The sequence below is a fragment of the Stegostoma tigrinum genome, chromosome 34 (assembly GCF_030684315.1).
Source record: "Stegostoma tigrinum isolate sSteTig4 chromosome 34, sSteTig4.hap1, whole genome shotgun sequence".
NCBI lineage: Eukaryota > Metazoa > Chordata > Chondrichthyes > Orectolobiformes > Stegostomatidae > Stegostoma > Stegostoma tigrinum.
Genome location: NC_081387.1, coordinates 20,600,716 through 20,625,206, shown reverse-complemented (window position 1 = coordinate 20,625,206; position 24,491 = coordinate 20,600,716). Strand labels below are relative to the sequence as shown.

At 45.1% G+C, this 24,491-nt stretch overlaps 1 protein-coding gene across 2 annotated transcripts in view; it reads left to right on the top strand.

The window, feature by feature from the left end:
- Nucleotides 1-23,110, top strand: part of ehmt2 (euchromatic histone-lysine N-methyltransferase 2) — an 88,906-nt gene extending 65,796 nt beyond the window's left edge. For both annotated transcript variants that reach the window (XM_048520146.2, XM_048520145.2), the window contains exons 27-33: nt 4,686-4,830; nt 9,116-9,193; nt 11,868-11,983; nt 12,772-12,858; nt 17,082-17,160; nt 17,716-17,891; nt 20,427-23,110. In XM_048520146.2, coding sequence (XP_048376103.1) covers nt 4,686-4,830; nt 9,116-9,193; nt 11,868-11,983; nt 12,772-12,858; nt 17,082-17,160; nt 17,716-17,891; nt 20,427-20,607 — 862 coding nt within the window. In that variant the 3' untranslated portion in view covers nt 20,608-23,110. The remainder of the gene's footprint in view (nt 1-4,685; nt 4,831-9,115; nt 9,194-11,867; nt 11,984-12,771; nt 12,859-17,081; nt 17,161-17,715; nt 17,892-20,426) is intronic.
- The last annotated feature ends 1,381 nt before the right edge of the window (nt 23,111-24,491 follow it).

Here is a 24,491-nt window from a genome sequence, read left to right as displayed (position 1 = left end):
TGACAGACTGCTGCATGCAGCAAAATGGAAGATGACAGGAATCGGGTTGGAGTAAATCTAGTTCAAAGAAAGCTGGTTGCGGTTGTTGGAGGTCAGTTATGTCAGTCTGAGGGCATCTTAGCAGGAATTCCTCAGGGTTGAATTGTCTTAGATCCAATATTCTCCAGCTGTTTCATTTACCAATTCTCTTCCGTCACCTGGTTAGAAATGGGGATATTCAATGATTGCACAATGTTCAGCACCATTCGTGACTCTTCCGGTACTGAAACAGTCTGTGTCAATATGTCAAGTTGCAGGTAATAATTGCGCCACACAATGGCCAACACTGATTAGAGAGAATCTAATGATTGCACCTGATATTCAACGGCGTCACCACCACTGAATTCCCCCACTGTCAACATCCTGAGGGTTACCACTGATCAGAAACTGAATTTGACCAGCCATTTAAACAGTGTAGCTACAAGGGCAGGTCAGAAGCTAGGAATTCTGTGGCACATAACTCGCCACTCGACACTACAAAGTCTGCCCATTGTCTGCCAGGCAGAAGCCAAGAATGTGATGGGATGACTCCACTTGCCTGTGTGACTGTTGATGGCACCCTTCCAGAGAGGATAATTTTTGACTGGAGGTAAACCTTTCATTGAGCATCATCTTGTGAGGTTCAGAAACCCAACTCTGCCATGGAGGTGGCTGCCTGTGGTGTGTGCTGCAGAGGTAGACGGTGCATTGAGAAGGTGCACTCTGGCCTTTGTCTTCTCTGGGCCCTCTTCTCAGCCAGCTGAGCTTTTAATTTCTGCTCCTCTGTTCCAAACAGTCGAACTCCACAGGTCGCAGCCATCAGTGACAATATGTCATTGTCGTTACCATCTTTGTATCTTGCTTGTAGGTGTACTGGTAATTAATGGCATGGGAGCTTTGGAGGGTATGACACAGTGATTGATTCACCATACGCAGGGTTCTTTGGGTAGGTGCCCATCATCCATCTGTTGAATGTAGCTAAGCCAGGGCATTTGGTTCAGTAATGAGTTTACACTCCAGAATTTCTGGAGTTGCTGACCTTATTCTGAGGATACATCTGAGGCAACGGAGGTGGAAATTGTCAAAACTTTTCGCCTACCTTCAATACATTGTCCATATCATGGCACTGTTGAGAAGTGCACTAAAAATGCAGGCTTGATAGACTCTCCACTTATCTGGGCTGAGTGCAACACTAGCAACTCTTCTGGATAGTGTGAAGCTTCCTGAACAAAGCAACCCATTTGATTGGCACTGCATTTACCACCTCAGCATTAACACCTTACCCTATAGATACACACTGCTGACAGTGACTATCTCTCTTAACAGGAAGGACAAGAGCAGTAGACAAAAGGGAAAACTTGTAAGATTTGCTCCAAGCCATACATCGCCCTGACTCGAAACTACGTTGCCACTAACTTCAGTGTTTCTAGGTCAAAGCTTTGGAGCTCTCTGCATAACAGTGCTGTGGGTGCACTTAGACACCAGATCGACCACAGAAGTTCAAGAGGCAGCTCACCACCAGCTTCTTGAAGGCAGTTGAATATGGGCAACACCTTGCCAGGGACATTACCATATCCCAACAATGAATTTTAAATGTTCAGTAATTATTTGGGGCCAAATGACCTGATGTAATAGAGTCATAGAATTTTACAGATTCAACCCATCATGTCTGTACCAACAGCGGAGAGAGCCAAACAGCTAGTCCCAATCTCCAGCCCTATCTTCAAAGTCCTTCTGACTTCATCCTTTCAAATATATATCCAGTTCTCTTTTGAAACCTGATATGGAATCCACTCCACCAGTCTGCCATTCCAGATCGCAACAACACTGAGTGAGATTTCTGCTTGGGAACTGTTGCAGAAGCTTATGAAAGCTTGAAAACTTGAGTGAAGTTATTGAGAAAGCTCTTTTGTTTGATGGTGTTGTCTGTTGGAATCTTAGAATCCCAACAATGTGGAAGCAGGCTGTTTGGCTCATTGAGTTCACCCCATTCGTCTGAAGATCCTCCCATTCAAATTTTTGCAAGTTAAGAAAAGAAAAATCTCTCGCACAGTGTGAATGCACGTTGCAGCCAACAAAGTATGTTTTGAAATGTCACATAGGTTGAATGTCTTTTATCTGCATTCCTGAAATTAGAAAAAAATCTAAAAACCAAAGATCTTCTGAAAGTGGACCCGAATGGACCTATAATGGTCAAAAACTGAAAGTAGCTTTCATCCAAAAATCAGCTGATCGTGAGATTTTCGAATAAGGGATTCCCAACCTGTAGTATAGGAAACGTGGCATCCAGTTTGTGCTCAGGGAGTTTTTGTGAACAGCAGTGATTGTTCTTTTTTTTTGTATTTAACCTATTCTTCTAATGAAACTCTTCAGAGATGTTGTTACACACCTCTGGAGAAGGTGAGACTTGAACCCAGACCTCCTAGTCTAGAGGTAGGGACGCACTACTGCACCACAAGAGGGCAAAGTTAGTTCACCGGAACTGCACTTGTAAGTGACGAGGGTTCAGTTTATTTGAGAATCTGAGGTTTGTTTAACGACTTGCAGTTACAGACCAAGTTATTTAATGTACTGTTTCTGTAAGATGCAGTTGCCTGGTTTCCTCAGGACTGTTGGTCATGTGGTACCGTCCTCCAGTTATTTACATACTCAGCTCCTGAAGCAGCAACATAATTATAATGACCAGATAGTCCTTATTAGACATTGGTGCCGTGATATAAATATCTGTCCGTGACATCGCGGGAGTTGACTCCACTATTCTTTTTCCAAATGATGTCATTGGGATACCTTTCAAATTGCATTGCATTGAATGAGCTTCATTGCCACACGTACTCAAATGAGTACAGTGAAAAGTTTGCAAGTTGCCACTTACCTTAGGTACAAGGTAAGTAGGTACAGGTTCTTTAGCACAATTTGAAAAATAAAAATTAGAAAAATAAAGAAGTAAAAAGTCCGGTCGTGCAGATTGTAGAAATAAGTTAGAAAATACGGAAATACAATGCTCAGAAAAACAGTCCTTCCAGCCCAGTCTATGATGGCTTCTAACCTCCAGTCCACGCTGGGCCTTGACTGCACACTGTGTTGGGCTTCACCTCAAGAGCTGGGAGACTCCTTTGGAATCACGTCGAGGCTGGAAGTCCAAGCTTGACCAGGAGACCATCATACTAGGCCATGAGACCGCTATGCCAGGCTCAGAGGGCACCTCGCCAGGTCCGAACTGGCGTTGGGAGTTTAGGATGTCACCGAGAAGGAAAAAAGGGAAAAAAGTAGAAATGGGCAGAACAGACAAGCTCCTGCTGAAGCATCCTACTCCACTGCCATCTTGGATCACTGTCACTTGAGTGGGGAGGCATTCCCTGGGTTTGACAGCCCCTCCATCAATACTGCATTCCCTCTGCTCTGCACTGGGGCCAATTTGTGTTGCAATCTCGAATGAGGTTTGTTACCACAGTCTTCTGCCTAGCCAGTGAAGAGTGCTAGGGTTGAACTGCAGCCGATACTCTTAGTATTGTCGTTTGGCCTTGCAAAAGCTGCCTGTTAAACTGCTTTGTGCAGTTCTGCCAACTGTCCCGTGACTGTGGGAGACAGAGTGGAAATGCCATAAACTTGTCTCCTCTGCCCCCGCCTCTGGTTGATCATCCTTCGTTTTGGATAAAAAGGTTACTAGCATGTTCAGCTGCTTAAAATCACAACAAGATGTGGAACAAGTGAGTGACAGATGGGTTTTAGCCCATACAGATGTGAGCTCATTTATTTTTGGACAGAAGTTAAAAACAGTAGATCAGAGCTTTATTTGAATGGGGACATACTCAATAGAGAAATTGAGATTCAGAGGTTTGTGTAGAGACATCACCTAAGATGTAGTGGTCTAGTATAAAATAATTAGCCTCATGGCGCTTCAGTTTTATTAGCTAAAGAAACAAATTGTAAAAAGGTACTGTTGTTACAACAGCTAAACAAAGCACTATTCAGATTACATTCAGAGCACTGTACCCAGTTCTTGGCAGCACACCTACAGAAAGGACATGTTGACCTTAGAAAATGTGCCACAGAGATTTACCAGAGCACCAAGAGTTAGATGATGAAGAGAGGTTGCAGAAACTGTCCCTAAAATTGCACACTGATTAGGGGCGCCCTGCTTTCCCTGCCCCTCTCTCTCTTTCCTGCTACTCCCATCCTGTGTCTACCCTTCGTGCTCTCTCGCGCTGTCTCGCGCTCTGTCTGTCTCTTTTTCCTTCCCCTCCCATCTCCCATTCCCTCCTTCCCAAGTGGTCTCCAACGCCCTGTTTCTCTCCTCCACCTAACCCCAGCCCCCAAGGCTCCCCTCTCCTTTTTGCCTACCCTTCCCTTTTCCTCTCTCCCCTCCCCCTATCTTCCCTCTCTGTTCACTCAACAGTTTCCATTATCCCATATCTGGATTGCAGTTTTTAATACATTTTTACAGCACTTTTCCTGACTTTAGGACATTCCCAAACCACTTTAAAGCTAATGAAATGCTTTTCTTGTTTGTAGTGAGTGATGTTGCATTGTCATTAACAGAACAGTCAATTTGCATACAGCAATTTTCTGTCATATACACACACACACGCATACACAGCTTATGTGAGTCTCTGTTCATGTAAAATTGGAGCTAGAGCTTACTGTATCTGTATCACTCTCTTTCTCAGGGACATTGCCAGAGGTTACGAAAACGTCCCGATACCATGTGTGAATGCAGTGGATTCTGAAACCTCTCCAGAGGATTACAAGTACATCTCTGAGAACTGTGAGACGTCCACGATGAATATTGACAGAAACATCACACATCTCCAGGTATTTGCACCTTAGGAAGAGAAAATCTTAATATCGAGCCCCAAAATAAAAAGCCCAGTCCTCTTTGCACCTCCTACCCCCACCCAGCCTCCAGAAACTTTAGTTCATCTGGAACTCTGCAACCCATCTCACTTCGAGTCCTAAGCAGCAATTCTCTTGGTACTCGCTGACTGACATTGCTCCCCGATCACTGCACACATTCATGTTCCAATCCCTCCAAAGTTTCAACCCATCCCTATCTCCACTTACTCCAACACTGCCACAGTGTCCACACTCCTGCAATTCTGCAAAACATCCCCACTTATAGTAGCTTTGCAGTTGTCAGCCCTGCCTTCAGCTTTTCTTCAAATCACTCTTTCTCTTGGTTACTCCTCCTCTGACATGTTCTTTAGACACACTTGTACCAAACATTTGGTGAATAGTTCTGTTATCCTCCTTGGGCTTAATGAAATGCCTTGAATGTTCAACGAGAAGAGCAGGTGAGGTACAGTGTGTGCATGAGAGAGCGAGACAGTGCTTGAGAAGAAGTGTGAGTGTGTGACAGGGAGAGGAGGCAGACAGAATTGGAGGAAGATTCTGAAGACTCACTGCACAGAGCCAGCTGGTGGTCAGAGCTAGCAGCTACATTGACAGCCCCTGGATAAGCTGCCCTAGTTACTCCCATTTTCTTGCTTGTTCCTCTCGACCCCGCAGAGTTTTCCTTTCCAAAATCTTTATTCCACAAAGAAACAGCAGGGAAGTATTTCACCCCACAGCTTGTCTGTGCCCCATATCACTATTACCATTCAATGAAGAGAAATCTATCAAGGTCACTTCTAAAATTAGCAACTGACTGAGCATCATTTCCCTTTTCTTTTTATTCTTTCATGAGGTGTAGGCATCACTGACATTGTTGCCTATCCCTGATTGCACCTTGAACTGAGTGGCCTGCTAAGACTATTTCAGAGATCTGTGAAGAGTTGCTATGTATTGGGCTCTGGAGTCATGTGTGGACCAGACTACGTAAAGATTTTGTCCCCTTGTCGGCATTTGCGAGCTGGACGAGTTTTCATGACAATCAACAACTGTCTTTGTAATAGTTGCCTTGAAACTAACTTTCAGTTACAGTTTTAGCAATTAAATTTAAACTTGAATTTGTGTCCTCAGAGCATCAGCCTCAACCTCTGGATGACTCGTCCAATAGTATTACAGGATCAGAAATAATGGGAACTGCAGATGCTGGAGATTCCAAGATAATAAAATGTGAGGCTGGATGAACACGGCAGGCCAAGCAGCATCTCAGGAGCGCAAAAGCTGACGTTTCGGGCCTAGACCCTTCATCAGAGAGGGGGATGGGGGGAGGGAACTGGAATAAATAGGGAGAGAGGGGGAGGCGGACCGAAGATGGAGAGTAAAGAAGATAGGTGGAGAGGGTGTAGGTGGGGAGGGAGGGAGGGGATAGGTCAGTCCAGGGAAGACGGACAGGTCAAGGAGGTGGGATGAGGTTAGTAGGTAGCTGGGGGTGCGGCTTGGGGTGGGAGGAAGGGATGGGTGAGAGGAAGAACCGGTTAGGGAGGCAGAGACAAGTTGGACTGGTTTTGGGATGCAGTGGGTGGGGGGGAAGAGCTGGGCTGGTTGTGTGGTGCAGTGGGGGGAGGGGATGAACTGGGCTGGTTTAGGGATGCAGTGGGGGAAGGGGGAGATTTGAAGCTGGTGAAGTCCACATTGATACCATATGGCTGCAGGGTTCCCAGGCGGAATATGAGTTGCTGTTCCTGCAACCTTCGGGTGGCATCATTGTGGCAGTGCAGGAGGCCCATGATGGACATGTCATCAAGAGAATGGGAGGGGGAGTAGAAATGGTTTGCGACTGGGAGGTGCAGTTGTTTGTTGCGAACTGAGCGGAGGTGTTCTGCAAAGCGGTCCCCAAGCCTCCGCTTGGTTTCTCCAATGTAGAGGAAGCCGCACCGGGTACAGTGGATGCAGTATACCACATTGGCAGATGTGCAGGTGAACCTCTGCTTAATGTGGAATGTCATCTTGGGGCCTGGGATGGGGGTGAGGGAGGAGGTGTGGGGACAAGTGTAGCATTTCCTGCGGTTGCAGGGGAAGGTGCCGGGTGTGGTGGGGTTGGAGGGCAGTGTGGAGCGAACAAGGGAGTCACGGAGAGAGTGGTCTCTCCGGAAAGCAGACAGGGGAGGGGATGGAAAAATGTCTTGGGTGGTGGGGTCGGATTGTAAATGGCGGAAGTGTCGGAGGATAATGCGTTGTATCCGGAGGTTGGTAGGGTGGTGTGTGAGAACGAGGGGGATCCTCTTGGGGCGGTTGTGGCGGGGGCGGGGTGTGAGGGATGTGTCGCGGGAAATGCGGGAGACGCGGTCAAGGGCGTTCTCAATCACCGTGGGGGGAAAGTTGCGGTCCTTAAAGAACTTGGACATCTGGGATGTGCGGGAGTGGAATGTCTTATCGTGGGAGCAGATGCGGCGGAGGCGGAGGAATTGGGAATAGGGGATGGAATTTTTGCAGGAGGGTGGGTGGGAGGAGGTGTATCCTAGGTAGCTGTGGGAGTCGGTGGGCTTGAAATGGACATCAGTTACAAGCTGGTTGCCTGAGATGGAGACTGAGAGGTCCAGGAAGGTGAGGGATGTGCTGGAGATGGCCCAGGTGAACTGAAGGTTGGGGTGGAAGGTGTTGGTGAAGTGGATGAACTGTTCGAGCTCCTCTGGGGAGCAAGAGGCGGCGCCGATACAGTCATCAATGTACCGGAGGAAGAGGTGGGGTTTGGGGCCTGTGTAGGTGTGGAAGATGGACTGTTCCACGTAACCTACAAAGAGGCAGGCATAGCTGGGGCCCATGCGGGTGCCCATGGCCACCCCCTTAGTCTGTAGGAAGTGGGAGGAGTCAAAAGAGAAGTTGTTGAGTGTGAGGACGAGTTCCGCTAGGCGGATGAGAGTGTCGGTGGAGGGGGCCTGGTCGGGCCTGCGGGACAGGAAGAAGCGGAGGGCCTTGAGGCCATCTCCATGCGGAATGCAGGTGTACAGGGACTGGACGTCCATGGTGAATATGAGGTGTTGGGGGCCAGGGAATTGGAAGTCCTGGAGGAGGTGGAGGGCGTGGGTGGTGTCACGGACATAGGTGGGGAGTTCCTGGACCAAAGGGGAGAAAATGGAGTCCAGATCGGTGGAGATGAGTTCGGTGGGGCAGGAGCAGGCTGAGACGATGGGTCGACCAGGGCAGGCAGGTTTGTGGATTTTGGGAAGGAGATAGAAACGGGCCGTGCGGGGTTGGGGAACAATGAGGTTGGAGGCTGTTACAGGATCATTGTCTTTCCCCAACCTCTGAAAGTACCTATCATCCTTTGCTGGTATATGTATTTCCTAATTTCACTGCTAAAGTATCCAGCTATGATTTTGATGAGAAACAGAAATTGCTGCAAAAATTCAGCAGGTCTAGCAGCATCTGTGGAGACAAAACAGAGTAAATGATTTTTACGATATACCTCCTAATGCCAGACTCCCCAAACTATCAAAAATAGTTCCAGTGCCTATCTTATCTGCTTCTTTGATATCTTGAACGTCACTCCTTAACCTTCTGATTGCAAGAGTTTGTTTAATCTTCCATTTCAGTCTAAGACTTAAAAAAACTTTGTAAATCTATGCTACATTCCATCCAAGACAGCCTCCTTGGAAAATTATTGTTGAATCTGCCTCCGCCATCTTGTCTAGATCACCACAATGTGCTGTATGGAATACCTTTCATTTCCCTCCGTCTCCCTCAGGTTCCTTTGTCAACCATCTCAGATTTGTCCCATTGGAAACAGTTACTTTTTTGATGCATTAGAAATCATCATGTTTTGAGCACCTCTATTAGAATCACTTCTCTATTCGAAAGAGTGAACAATTCTAGCTTCACAGTTTTATCCAGGTTCAATGTGGAGTGATGTTTCTGATGTGACCCCTTTCTTTGAACTAGTTTCTCCGTTTGAAATACAAGCAGATCTCCCAATTCTTCCAACACCTCCCCACTTGTTCTCACCTCCTATATGTTTGCTGGCTCCCTATAAATGTCTCTGTCTCTCACACACACAAAAATAAAGCACTGTAGATGCTGGCAATCTGATATAAAATCAGAAAGTGCTGGGGAAACTGAATAGATCTAGCAACATCTGTGGAGAGAGAAAAGCAGAATTCCTGTTTCGAGCCCAGAATTTTAGTCCTGTTTTTAGTTTCCATTTTTCTTGCGGCAAGACATCAGAACTTGCAGATCTTTGCTATTTCTTTCACCCATGTCATGACTTCCTCTGCAGCACTGTACTTGCTTGGATGACTGCTCCTCCAGTAATTGCCTGTGTGGACAGCTCAGTATTCGCTGCTGGTACGACAAGGTAAGTGCTCTTCCCACTTGTCATGTTCCTCCAAGTGAATGCTCTCATCTTTATAGTAAGCTGATGCAAGACTTGGAAAGTTCTGTGCAAATGAGGATGATAGACTTCAAGAGAAAAACATAGACACGTGTATAAAATTTAATGCAGAGAAGTGCAAAGTGGTACAGAATTATACAATCCCTACGGTGTGAAAGCAGCACGTTTCAGCCTATCAAGTCCCCATCGACCCTCCAAAGAGCATCCCTCCACCCCCCACCCCAAAAAAATTCCCTGTAACCCTACATTTCATATGGCAAATCTGCCTAACCTGCACATCCCTGGTCACTCTGGAATAGTGTAGCATGGCCAGTCCACCTAACCCCCACATTTTTGGACTGTGGCAGGAAACCAGGACATCCAGAGGAAACCTGTGCTGAAACGGCAAGGCTAAAATCAAACCTAGATCCCTGGTGCTGTGAGGCAGCAGTACTAATCACTGAGCCATCGTGCCGCCCAGTACATTGTGATAGGTAGCAAAGGGAGACACAGTATAAAATACCGGGGACAATAATGCATTCTGAAATCTTCCGGGGGCCAAGCTATTTCAGAGCTGGTCAAGTGTAACAAAACTAGATTAATTAAGACTTAGAAAAAGAATCCTGTTGGTTAAAATGATCGTAACATTATACAGGAGAGGCGGTGGCACAGTGATGATGTTATTGGACTAGTAGTCCACAGGCCTCGACTAATACCTTTGGTGGGGGTGGGGCTTCAGTCCCACCATAGGAGCTGGTGGAATTTGAATTCAATTAATAAAAATCTGGAATTAGAAGCTAGTGAAACGGAGGAAGGAATGTGCTATCACTTGATTCCAGATCCACTGAAATGTGGTTGACTCTCGGCTGTCCACTGGGCAGCTAGGGATGGGCAATGAATGCTGGCTTAGCCAGTGATGACCACATTCCTGTGAATTAATAATAGAATTTGACTTCATGTGATTAGCTCTGAAATGGTCTGGCAAGTTGTTTCAAAATGCACCAAAGGTGATAAATACCGATCTAGCTTGTGACACCCGACTAAAATAAGAATTTGGCGTTTAGTTTGAGCTTAGTTTGGGTGAGCAATGTTGAGCAGAAATAATTGTCTTAAACCTAAGTAAAACGCTTCAAGGTTGGGAAGACGATCGGTCAAAGTAAAATAAGGAAATAGGTTAAACTTAATGTAATAAAGAAGCAGTAACAGGTATTTAACAATTAGGTTCACTAACGTCCTTTAGGGAAGGAAACTGTCATCCTTAGCTCACGTGGCCTGTATGTAACTCCAGTCCCACAACAGTATGGTTGACAACTAGGAACAGGCAATAAATATTGGCTGAACCAGTGATGCCCACATACCATGAAAGAGTAAATAAAAGGTATTTCATGACTTTTAAGAAAGATACATTCCACTGAGAAGGGAAGAATCTGTGAGAAGGGCCACCATGAGGAACTAAGGACTTTAAGGATGGCATGAAATTGACAATCTCATACACAGCTGCAAAGAATGTTAGTGGGCGAGCAGATTGAGAAAATGTTAAAAACTTAAAAAGAATGATTCTAAATAAACAGTAAAGTGGCTTTCTCGTGTCCCAATCCTAAGGAGTGGGTGATGAAAGCTTTTAACTCTGTCTCTTTTTAGCCAAATTTAAATTAGAGAAAATTAAGATGAAAGAGTGGAAGGAATCATAATCACTCAAGAATAAAGTACTAGGAGTACTAATGAGATGGATAGCACTAAAAGATATGGCAACAAAGGTAGCAGATGCAATAGATTTCGAAAGTTCCTTGGATTCTGGAAAGTTTCCAGTAGGTTGAAAGTGTGACTCCTCTATTCAAGAAAAGATGTTGAACAGAAAGCAAGGAAACCATATAGACTGGTTAGTGTGTCTAGAACAGCAGGTTGGGACCTGTATGTCAGGGCATATCAGTGACAATAGCAGCAGCTTTTCTTTGCCTGGCATTATTAACCACTTTGCCTCAGCATGAAAGTCAAGGACCTGAGGGTGAAGTTTAAACAGACAGGTTTTTTTTTTATCTGGGCGTCGTCAGGCTTATGAGTTCTCTACCTCAAGGTGACATGGACACTGGGTCATTGGCTGAGTTCGATTTTTTTTTGCTTCAGGGTCTGTGTGGAGCTGACAGGAAAGTAGAGCTCAGGCCAGCATCAGATCAGCCATGATCATACTCAATGGTGGAGCAGACCTAATGGGCCAATTGGCCTATCCCTATTCCTGTTTCTGATGTTCTTATTCAAGAGTAAGAACCAGAAGGCATTCTGCAAGAATTATTGGCAACAAAAGGCAATGGTGATGCAGGGGAAAACATCTTTACACAGCAAGGAGCTTGCATCTGCAGTGCAGGGTGAAGACATCTGTGAATGTATGTTTCAAAAAAAGAGTTAGATACGCACCTGAAGGCCTAGAAGGAAAAGGTAAGGGAGTGAGATAAGCTAAGTAGCTGCGGCAGATAGCCTGCATGCTGATGCTGGACCAAGTAGTTTCCTTCTGTGCTTCAACTACTCTGATTCTCCAGAGGTGCATCGTGACCCATAGACACCTGCCTGGCTATTATGGTTGTAAGCAAAATAATGGCATGTGTCAGACCCAGTCGATCCCCAGTGTTAATTCACTTGCCTCTATCTTTTTTTAACGGAATAGGATGGGCGTCTTTTACAAGAATTCAATAAAATTGAGCCACCCCTGATCTTTGAGTGCAATCAGGCATGTTCCTGCTGGCGGACGTGCAAGAACCGTGTGGTGCAAAGTGGGATCAGGTAAGCGATAGTTGATGCAGAGGGGTTAAACCCATCTCCTCCTGCTCCCCTCATCGCTTTAAATCTGGTCATCTCTCCCTGACAGAGTATGCTATTCAACAGGGCTAGGGAGGGAAGTGGTTGGTGGTAGAGACCTCTGTGTTTTTCCGATCAGGGATCTTGACTTGGAGCGTTTATCTTATCCATTGTTTTTTTGCCCCAGTGTTTCTGAAGTTTATTTTTAAATGAGCTTTGTTGGAGAATTCTTCCCATTCTGTTTCACCCTTTGTGGATTTTTGTGTTAAACTGAGGTGCCTGGTTCATTCCTGCCCATGCCTAATAGACCAGTGATCAGGAGCTGCTGCCATTGGTTTTGCCACTCGCTGGACAGGAAATTCAGGGGTGGAGGAGGAAATAGGCCAAGCAATCACTTCCCAACCATCTGCATACTCATTCTTTTTGTGAAATCATGTGTTTACAGGGGGGTCATGGTGAGGAGAGTATCAGCCCCAGTGGTGATGTCTCCACAGACAAGCTGCAGCCCTGACACTTGCCAGTCCGGTTCCTGCATGAGAACTTACCAACTTGTGCCTCTGTTGGCCAGATCCCAGTGGGAATTCAGGAAGATCACGACGTTTAGGGAGAGAAGCGTGTGGGGAAACATTGACCTAATTGCTGGACCAAATCTTGCATGTGACTGAAAAACACTGCAGTGCCGTTTATGAGAGATTGGGAAATACAGTGGGTTTCATGCTGATTTTAAAAGGTTGCCTGATGCTGATTATTTTCTTATTTTTTTTCCTGTGAAGAGTTCGCTTACAACTCTATCGGACAGAGAAAATGGGCTGGGGCGTGCGAGCTCTGCAGGATATTCCACAGGGGACCTTCATCTGTGAGTAAGTACAGTGCACAGAAATGTTCTGTGATGTGTGATTCAGGCAAGTAAGACTGGAAGGACTTAAATTAGACATCTGACCAGAAGACAATCCTGCTGTCACTGGATGATGATAAAATTATCTCCATTCTTTCCCTGATATATTTTTCCTTCTATCAAACACCAGGCTTGATAGAAGGTCATCAACAAAAAACTGTGTGTGTGTGTGTGTGTGTGTGTGTGTGTGTGTGTGTGTGTGTGTGTGTGTGTGTGTGTGTGTGTCTCTCTCTCTCTCTCTCTCTCTCTCTCTTTCTTCCCCCCCAGTTCTCTGTGTCTACCTTTTTCCCCCCCTTTCTTTCTCCCTCCCTACCCCCCCACCTCACTCCCATGACCACCTTTCTCTTTCTCGGTTGTTCCACCATCCAGAGGCTTGCCTGATCTGCTAAATGTATCCAGCAGTTTTATCTTTATTTCAATGTCTGCAGTATTAGCACAATTTTTACTTCACTGTTTTTTTTCACAATGGCCTCTTTCTAGTTTGTCTTTTTTTGAGCCTGATCTTGCTCTTACTGTGCCCTGTGTGCCAACCTGTGGAGAGGTTCTGTTGAGCAGACGTGCCCTGCTGCTGCCGTTTCTGAATAATCAGGCAGTATCAGTGTTTTTGGTGTCACTAGTTCGAGAGTGAAGTTTCCCCTTGCGCTGGGAACTAAGATAGATAGATAGACTGTTCTGTTTCACTTTGTCTGAATGCTGTACTGTTGGAGGTGTCACCTTTGGGGTGAGATGTCAAAACAAGGCCCCACCAAACTGCTAAGATGGTTGCAAAGGATCCCATGGCATTGTTTCTGAGAAAGAACAGGGGAGTTGTCGCTCATGTCCTGATTAATATTTTTCCCTCGTCCAAAATAAGAACATAACACTTCTGTGCCTGAGTCAAAATCCTGGAACACCTTTTATACTTTGGGGATCTACCTCCACCAAATGGATTGCAGTGGATCAAGAAGGTGACTCTTCACCATCTCCCCTGGGGCAATTAGGGATGGGCAATAAATGCTGGCCCAGTGCCGACACCCACATTCTATGAATGAAAAAAAACAGTAATTATCTGATTGTAATCACACTCCTGGTTTTGGTAATGTGCTTAGCATACGCTAGCTGCTGCGTTTTCTGCATTGCAGCAGTGACAGTTTTTCAGAAGTACTGTAAAAATCTGAGGGGCATCCTGTGGTCATGAAAGACATTATATAAACACAGTTTCTTTTTACTTACTGTCACTCACATGCTGTCTCTCACTCTCCCAATCTTAAATGCTCTCTTTTTCTCTGTCTCATGCTGTCTTGCATTGTTTTCATCTCTTGTTTTTTCTTCGGCTTGCTTATGCTTCCTTGCTCCCTTCTGCTCTTTTTTTTTTGTGCTCTCACTTGCACTCTCTTCCTTGCACACCCTTCCTTTCCTTCTGTATCATGCTTGCTCTCCTTCTCTTTTGACTTCCTCTTCTCAGCCTTGCTCCCCTCTTCCCCTGCCTTCATTCCTGTACTTTTTAGGGGTCTTGACAAGTTCCATATTCCAACATGAAGTTGTTCATTCTATCTAATAAAGCAGCAGGAGACAAGCTGAGTGTGGTAACTCAGGAAACGTTACTCAGGTTATAACTAATACCTCTTAAAGCAGGGCAGGCACTTTACGTTTGCTCTTGCTTCCTGCTTCTGCTCAGGGTACAGGTCGACACTTGGATTCTTGGTCCCTCTCCAATGTCTTGAGGGCCTTTCACTTCCGATTGGAAGCAGGATAACCTTAAACTTGTATGCCTGTTGGTAAGCTAAAGCTAATGCTTATTAATTCTTCCCATGCCACAACCCAAGTTTTTTTTTGAGATGTGGGCGTCACTGGCTGGATCAGCATTTATTGCCCATTCCTAATTGCCCAGAGGACTGTTAAGAGTCAACCACATTGGGTCTGAAGTTACATGTATGCCAGACCAGATAAGGGTGACAGACTTCTTTGACGTTAGTGAACCACATGGGTTTTACCGATGATTGGCAACGGTTTCATGATCATCATTAGACTCTTAGTTCCAGATTATGATTGAGTTCAAATTTCACCATCTGCCATGGTGGGATTCAAACCGAGGTTCCCAGAACATTACTTGGATCTCTGGATTAATAATTTAGTGATGGTACATTAGGCTATCACCTACCACTTAACTTAAATCGTTACATTTTGATTGGCCACAAATGAGTGAAATTTATTGCTAATTGTATTTAGGGGCACGTACATTTAATTGACCAGTCAAGGTGACAGATATTGATTGGTATCACTTCCCTTAACTCTTAACTGATTCCTACAGTTGTCATGGGCCCAGCCTCTTCATTAGGTTTGTTATTGTCACTTCAGTAAGATTACTGGATTGTTTGAAAAGGTCATCTTTGCTAACGGAAAAGGGAAGTATTTGCAGTCAACCCCCAGTGATATCGTTGTGCTCATGCCTCAGTGTTGCCTAATTTGGCATTGTTCCCATGAAGTCAGACACTGACTTAGCACTTATGATTTGCCTGCACGGTGTTGTATGCCTGGAAACAATTTACATTACCCTTTTATACCTGTTAAAACTAATTGAGAAAATACTCTACAAATTAAAGGATTAAACAATTGCAAGCTTAAACACATTGTTACAAAGCTCACTCTTAATACAAAGATTACATCAATTTTAATCAATTTAATCAATTGCTATGCTTATAACATACCAATGCAAGGACACAGCACTAGTTATGATTCCTTAATCAGGGCTAATGAGCCCTAGAGTACACCATCTCTGTCTAATTCATGCTTCAAAGTCTGAAGGTGAAAAGCAACACAGCCAATACCTTCAGAGATAATGGGAACTGCAGATGCTGGAGAATTCCAGGATAATAAAATGTGAGGGTGGATGAACACAGCAGGCCAAGCAGCATCTCAGGACCACAAAAGCTGACGTTTCGGGCCTAGACCCTTCATCAGAGAGGGGGAGGCGGACCGAAGATGGAGAGAAAAGAAGATAGGTGGAGAGAGTATAGGTAGGGAGGTAGGGAGGGGATAGGTCAGTCCAGGGAAGATGGACAGGTCAAGGAGGTGGGATGAGGTTAGTAGGTAGATGGGGGTGCGGCTTGGGGTGGGAGGAAGGGATGGGTGGGAGGAAGAACAGGTTAGGGAGGCAGAGACAGGTTGGACTGGTTTTGGGATGCAGTGGGTGGAGGGGAAGAGCTGGGCTGGTTATGTGGTGCAGTGGGGGGAGGGGACGAACTGGGCTGGTTTAGGGATGCAGTTGGGGAAGGGGAGATTTTGAAACTGGTGAAGTCCACATTGATACCATTAGGCTGCAGGGTTCCCAGGCGGAATATGAGTTGCTGTTCCTGCAACCTTCGGGTGGCATCATTGTGGCACTGCAGGAGGCCCATGATGGACATGTCATCTAAAGAATGGGAGGGGGAGTGGAAATGGTTTGCGACTGGGAGGTGCAGTTGTTTGTTGCGAACTGAGCGGAGGTGTTCTGCAAAGCGGTCTCCAAGCCTCCGCTTGGTTTCCCCAATGTAGAGGGAGCCACATCGGGTACAGTGGATGCAGTATACCACATTGGCAGATGTGCAGGTGAACCTCTGCTTAATGCGGAATGTCATCTTGGGGCTTGGGATAGGGGTGAGGGAGGAGGTGTGGGGACAAGTGTAGCATTTCCTGCGGTTGCAGGGGGAAGGTGCCGGGTGTGGTGGGGTTGGAGGGCGGTGTGGAGCGAACAAGGGAGTCACGGAGAGAGTGGTCTCTCCGGAAAGCAGACAGGGGTGGGGATGGAAAAATGTCTTGGGTGGTGGGGTCGGATTGTAGATGGCGGAAGACAGCCAATACCTTTGCAGCTCTAAGTCTAAACTTTAGTGTATTTTCTTCATCCTGTTCACAATCCCCTGGTGTATTTCTTTGTCAGATGAAGCTAAGCAGAACTGCATGTTGTGGAGTGTCAAGATCAACATTGGCTACTGTTAAGAAGAACACTGTAGTAATAACGTAACAAATATATTTTTATTATGGGATTATAACTCAATGCAGATGCTAGTTTTCCCACTAATCCTACACTCCCCACCCCCCCCCCCCATCCCTCCATACTACTTCAACCTGCTTTCTCTCTCTCTATGCACACTCTCTCTTTATCCCCATCCTGTCCCCCAAAACTCATTGCTCTCCCAGCCGCTGTGTCTAATGGCTTTATTTTTGATTCAGGTATGTTGGTGAGATCATTTCAGACGCTGAGGCGGACGTGCGTGAAGATGACTCCTACCTCTTTGACCTGGACAATAAGGTAATGCTGCTCTTTTGACTGCTCACCTGGCTGCTGACTGAGACTTAGCTGAGATGCCAAGTCGTAAGCAGTGAGTATGCACCCCGGGTGTTGTCTACAGCTTCTCCTCCTACTGGCTTTGTATTGGATCGAGACTGATTACAATACCCTCCGATTCGGCTCAGTATTACCAGCAGTGTCTGGGTCATCAAGTGCCCATGGGCCAAAAGATTAATCTCACTGGACAAAGTGAGAATTCACAGGCGGTGTTTTCTGTGTGTTAATAAATTAGCTTTGAATACTTCTGTTCATGAATCAAACATTTAAGGATTGGCGATAAAGCCTGTTTGACCAGTCAGTGGGGCAGTAAATAGTTGAAGGGCATGGGATTAAATCTCTAGAAATGTGATCAACTAGAGTTTACAACTTTCCTGCTAGGTTTTTAAGTTTAAGTTGCAGTGAGCTGCAACTTCTTCGTTAAACACTTACTCCACAGAGGGGAACAGATCAAACTGAAGCTTTTTATAGCCACAAGATGCAAAACTTGATTATTTCTGTCTATGTGTTGTGCTTCAGGACGGGGAGGTGTACTGCATTGATGCCCGTTACTATGGCAACGTAAGCCGCTTCATAAACCACCTGTGCGACCCCAATATCATTCCTGTACGTGTCTTCATGCTTCACCAGGACCTCCGGTTCCCCCGGATCGCATTCTTCAGCAGTCGGGATATAAAAACAGGCGAGGAGCTTGGGTGAGTTGTTCCTGAGACTTCTGTGTCAGGACTCCTTGGTACCAAACACATCTACTTGCCCTTGTGCAGCGTTTTTGCCATTGGCTACATGCAGAAGAATCTTGAGATGGGGAACATGGTTTAAAAAGATAAGGGGTGTACTATTTAAGAATGAGATGAGAAATTACTGCCTGAGAGAGAAGAAATTTCTCCTGCTGTCCACAGAGGTCCAAAACGAGAGGGTATACGTTCAAAGTAATTGGTGAAGGAGCGAAAGTGATGCAAAGAAAATCGTTTTCACAGCAGTGCACGTGCATGGCCTGAGATTGGGGTGGAGGCAGATTCACCCTAGACATCGTAAAGGGAATTGAGCTGTTATCTAAAAAGGAAGAAGGTGTTACTGTTAGAGGGAGAAGGCCAGCATATGATGTTGATTGAAGCTTGCTCAATGACCTTGTGCAGACATAAAGGCCCAAAAGGCCGCCTCCTGCAGCAAAGTAATTCCATGATTTTTTAACTTTTACAGTCGTAGAGATTTACAGCACGGAAACAGGCCCTTCTGCCCAACTTGTCCATACCGACTTTATGTTCTAAATTAATTTAATCCCAAGTGGCAGCATTTAGCCCATATCTCTCTGAAGCCTTCCTATTCATGTGCCTGTCCAGATCTTCTTAAATGTTGTAATTATCCCAGCCCCAACCACTTCCTCTGGCAGCTCATTCCATACATGTACCGCCTTCTGTGTGGAAAAAGTTGCCCCTTAGGTCCCTTTTAAATCTTAACCCTGCCACCTTAAACCTATGCTCTCTAGTTTTGGACTCCCCTACCCCAGGGAAAAGACTTTGACTATTCACCCTATCCATGCTCCTCGTTATTTTATAAACCTCAGTAAGGTCACCCCACAGCCCCTAATGCTCTAGGGAAAACAGCCTCGGCCTATTCCGCCTCTTCGTGTAGCTCCAACTCTGGCAACATCCTTATAAAACTATTCTGAACCCTTTCAAGTTTAACAACATCCTTCCTATAGCAAAGAGACCAGAACTGAACACAGTATTCCAAACGTGCCCCAACATCCTCTACAGCTGCAACATGACCTCCCAGCTCCTATACTCAATGTACTGACCAATAAAGGCAAGCATACCAAACACCACCTTTCACCATGCTGTCTACCTGCAGCTCCACTTTTAAGGAACTATGAATCTGCAGTCCAAGGTCCCTTTGTTCAGCAGCACTCCCCAGGACCTTACCACTAAATGTATAAGTCCTGTCCTGATTAGCCTTTACAAAATGCAGCAGCACCTCATATTTATCTAAAGTCCACCTGCCACTCCTAGGCCCATCTGATCAAAGTCCCATTGTACTCTGAGAGAACCGTCTTTGCTGCCACCAATTTTGGTGTCATCTGCAAATTTACTAACAATGCCTCCTATATTCACATTCAAATCATTTATATAAATGACAAAAAGCAGCAGACCCAGCACCGATCCTTGCAGCATGTAAGTGGTCACAGATCTCCAGTTCCGTCACCACCCTCTGTCTTCTACCTTCCAGCCAATTTTGCACCCAAATGGCGTGTTCTCCTTGTTTTCCATGTGATCTAACCTGATCTAACCTTAACTAACGAGTACTCACTCGTCTCCGTTGACACGGATAAAAAGAACCACCAGTTCTTAGGATTGGGGCAACATCAGGATCCTAGGATAGACCAAACAGAAGCAAGCACGAGAATTTCTAGAGGCTTGATTCTCCACCAAGAAGGCCATTAATAAACACATAGAATTAGATCCTATATAAACGCAACTGCAAAGAAAATCTGGAAATGAGATAACCGATTCCAACGGATCCCAGAGTTTAAATACCAGGCAGGAAAACACAACAGCGTTTCTTCGGAGGTGCAGTGACGATGTTACCCAGCAGGGTAATGTAATGTCTGCGAACTAACAAACCAGCTCAGCAAGCGAACCAACCACAGCATCCACAACCTGAGCTACAAATCTATTCGAACATTAGATCTAGCCTTGATAACTAGTTTATTACATGCAAACTTGTTGAACACCTTTCTGAAATCCTTATAGATCACATTCACTGCTCTCCTCTCCTAATCCATCCTCTTCTTAACTTCTTTGAAAAACTCAATCAACTTATTGAGATATGATTTCCCATGCACAAAGTCATGTTGACTATCCTTAATCAGTCCTTGCCTTTCCAAATACTTGAAAATCTTGTCCCTCAGAATCCCTTCCAACAACTTGTCCATCTATCATTCTATAATACCCTGGCTTTTCTCTACCACCTTTCTTAAATAATGGCACTCCACTAGCCAACCTCCAGTCTTTAGGCACCTCACCTGTGGCTATCGATGGTACAAATATCTCAGCAAGGGGCCCAGCAATCACTTCCCTAGCTTCCCACAAAGCTCCCTGATCAGGTCCCATTGCACACCCTTGTTGTAGACTCCCACACATCAGGGACCACCTCTGTGAAAGGTGTTGTGATTTTGACTGCTTGCACTCTTTTTTTTGATTAATGTCCGCCCTTCTCTTCATCTTTACCAGCTTTGATTATGGAGACCGGTTCTGGGACATCAAATGTAAATATTTCACTTGCCAGTGTGGCTCGGAGAAATGCAAGCACTCCGCAGAGGCCATTGCCCTGGAGCAGAGTCGCCTGGCCAGGCTCGAGTCATATCAGGACGCCATTCCCGAGAGCAGCCTGACTGTAGTTGGACCCCCATGAGACCATCCAGCAATCACGGATTTCTCTCTCTATCTTCTCCCCATCTTCTCCCCACACTGAAACACCCCCTTTCATTCTCCCCACCCCCCAACAACAATAGCACCACTACAAATCTGTTTCAATTATTTTCACTCAGAACTCTACAGCATTAAGGCAGCAGCCAGCTCTGAGATCATTCCAGCGCATGAGGAGCCAAGCTTGACCTGGAAGGAGGGTTGGCATTTCCTTTTCCATTCTTCAAGGCTCAGATGATTTCCTTTTGTCTCATAACTCCAGCCAAAGGCCTTAAGCTTCTCCTGAAGCCAGCAGACAAGTCTGCTCGGGAACCGGCAACCTGAGAGGGAGTCACCTTGTCAGTCTGCCTCTCGGCCAACAGCAGGAATGTCCCGCTGCTACCTGTGGGACACCCTGGTCATACACCACGCTTCGAGGCAAAAATGAATCTGATGTCTCAACACTTTCCGCTCCGTTTGTATGGAGCAGGTATTATCGCAGGATTCTATTCAACTGGTTCTTTTCACCCTGCATCTTAAACTGTGAATTTAATTTTTTAATTTGTATTATTGTAATAATTAATTAATTGGAAAGTGGTGTTCCAGGTGAACTTTTAGAATCGGGTTGCAGTTGCCTCAATCACCCACAAGTCACAACACGGCTGCTTGTCACTGAATGAATTCCTGGTGGAGCTTCTTTCTGTGTCCAGTTAAACTGGTTAAGAGGTCAGGGAAAGTGTGCAGATGGTACCTTGGTGAGATGAGCAGCAGGACACTAGTCTGTTGGGACTGGAATGCGTTATGATATCTGACCCCCATCTGACTTGCCTCGCTAAAGGGCAGTATTTAGTCGCTCAGAATCCAAGATCTCACTTTCCACTTTTTTTTGAATGGGATTCTGCGAGCAATTTCACCATCCCCTTGTGTTTTCTCTGTTGACTGTGTTACACCCTAATCTTGAGGTACACACCCATGCCGGCTGCTGTCTCTCTTTCCGTTGTGTGTCAACATTTATTTGCATCCTTTAAACGAATGTGGATATCACAGGCTAGGATGCCCAGTCCTGACTGCCTTTGAACAGGTGGTGTTGAGCTGCCGCCTTGAACTACTGCAGGCCATGTGGTGTAGGTAGGAACTTGTGAGGGGAGATGCTCCCACGTGTCTGGCGCCCATGACCTTGTTCAGTTTTGGAAGCATGTCATTGCACATTCTGTCAATTGAACTTCAGCCCATTTATTGAATGACAGCAATGGTAGAGAAACTGGACTGGTGTTTCTAACTGGACAGTTGGGCTTTAACACTGACTGGATAGAGACTCTAGATCAGTGTTGATACTTGATGGGAGGAGCATTAATCCTCATCTAACAGCAATATATTGCGGCTTCTAAAAATGATAAAATAAAATCAGCAAAGGTAGGAAATATTCAGCAGGTCTGGAGAAGCTGTGTTTTGCCAAGGCTTACTGGGTAACATGCTGGCAACTGTTTCAGGAGTATATTCAGAACGCAACCCAAGTTCGTAATCCAGACTGACATTCTGACTGCAATATGAGGAGTCCTTGCCTTGTTGGAGAAGCGGCAGTGAGGGAGTGCCACTCCGTCAGAGGGACAGTAGTGTGGGGGTGCTGCCTGTCGGAAGGGTAGTAGTGAGGGTTTGCCACACAGTTGGAAGAGGTGATGTTCAGATATTAAGCCAAGAACCAGCTAGCCCTGTTAATTGGATGTAAGATGTCCTGTACCCGCAGTTTTGAGACAGAACCAAGAAGATTTCCCCACTTTCCTAGGCCAGTGTTTATCCTACAACCAACATTATCTTAAAAAAAATGTGGATATGATTTTTAGACACTATTGTTTTGCTGTATGAGGGATCTTGCTGTGAGCAAATTGGACACTGCTTTTATTCCTACATTTACAATACAGAGACTGCCCTTCATATACATGTAACAAAGCAAAGCACTGTGGGAGATTAACATTTTATGCCAATGTTTCTCTTCCCAGGAAGACCCCCTCATCCTACCACTGCCTCACATTGTCTTATTGACTTGGACTAAGTTTGTTCCATGTGACTAAATGGAAAAATATTTGTGAGTGATTTTGTATGTGAGTACCTTAAGAAAAGTGTTTTTTTTTTCAAAAAAAAAAATGGAGTGGGATAGAGTGCGTCCTGAATTTGGCTGTGAAAGCTTTGTGACACTTAACTAGCCGTTTTTCCAGTTCTCCATTGGTGTCCAGTGACTGAAAAATATTTGCCTGCTCCACAGTTTGTCAGCCTGGCTCAAATCTGGTTTCATGCACCAACTAAGGTGTGTAAGCAGGTACATACCTCTGGCAACTGAGTAGAGGTTTGACAGCATTTGATCAAATGTATTCAGTTTTTGGTGTTCTAAGGATCTGGAATACCCCCACACTCATCCAAAAAAAAGTTTTTTTTTCATAAAGCACCCCTCTTTGGGATTTTGTTTCTGTTTGATACTGTTCATTAAAAGATCATTATACTCGTTTTTTTTTAAATGTTCCCTGGCATTTGTTTTTACTTCACATGTAATACTCACAGTGATTAATCTTGTGCATTGCTTTTTGGGAACGTTGTTATTTGATTTCCAATTGGAGCGAGCAATTAGACTGTGTGTAGCTTAGGTATGGAATGGAATTTCACCCCAGTAACTTGGATCATTGTCCCAAATTGAAAAGACACACGGTTATACTTCTTGTAAAACAATCTGATGGATACTCAGGCTAAATCTTGAGTAGGGCTTGGCATGGATTCAGAAGCAACAGATCCCTTCAGTTTGTAGGAATGATTACCCAAATGGATTATGGGGATGACAATTCAAATAGAATTTTGGGAATGATGAACCAAATTGAAATGGAAACTCAGCTTCGACACGTTTTAGTACAAGTTCCACATGAAAGGCTTCCTCATCAAACTCAAATCCGTAGGTGTTCAAGGTAACATTTGGCACTGGAGAAAGAAACTGACCAAATGATAGAGACAGAAAAGGCCATGTTAGTTACATTTGAAGGTATGGGCAGAATACCTCAAGTCACCACTCCTTGTAGTTTACATCGTTGAACTTCAGAAATTTGCTAAAAATGATGCCAAACTAGAAGGGAGGGGAGGGGGCAATGGGAAGAAATTGCAGATTCAGTTGGATAAAATATGTCAAGAAGCAGAAAAATGTATGATGAAATGTAATGCAAAAACATGCTAAAAGCTCTGCACAAGTATCAAGAGTCAACCACGCCAAAATTTGGGTCAGGGAGGTCAAGCTAAGGAAATAGAGGACAGTGAGATTTGTGTGGAACATGCTGATATACTAGAGCATTTTGAGATCAAGAAAGCAGTAGTATTGGATCTCTTGAAGAACAGTAAGGTGGATAAATCCCCACGACCTGATGATGGTATCTACTCCAGGTTACTGAGAGAGGCAAGAGAGGAGATTGCTGGTGTCTTGACCAAGATCTTTGATTCCTTGCTAGCCACTGGAGAGGTTCTGGAGGATTGGTGAGTAGCTAACGTTGTTCCTCTGTTCAAGAAAGGAAATAGGGATACTCCAGTAAACTAAAGACCAATGAGCCTCTCATCGATGGTTGAGCAGCTTTTGGAGAGAATTCTTAGGTATAGGACTTATGCACATTTGGAAAAGCAGGGACAGTCAGTATGGCTTTATGCAGGGCATTGCAATGCCTTACTAACTGGACTGAATTTTTTTGAGGTGGTGACAAAAGTGATTGATGGAACATTGGATGTTGTTTACATGGATTTTAGTAAAGCTTCCGACCAGGCTCCTCGTGGTCTGCTCATCCAGAAGATTAAAATGCATGGGATCAACGGTGCTTTGGCTGCGTGGAATCAGAATTGACTTGCCTGTAGAAAGGGTAGTGCTGGAAG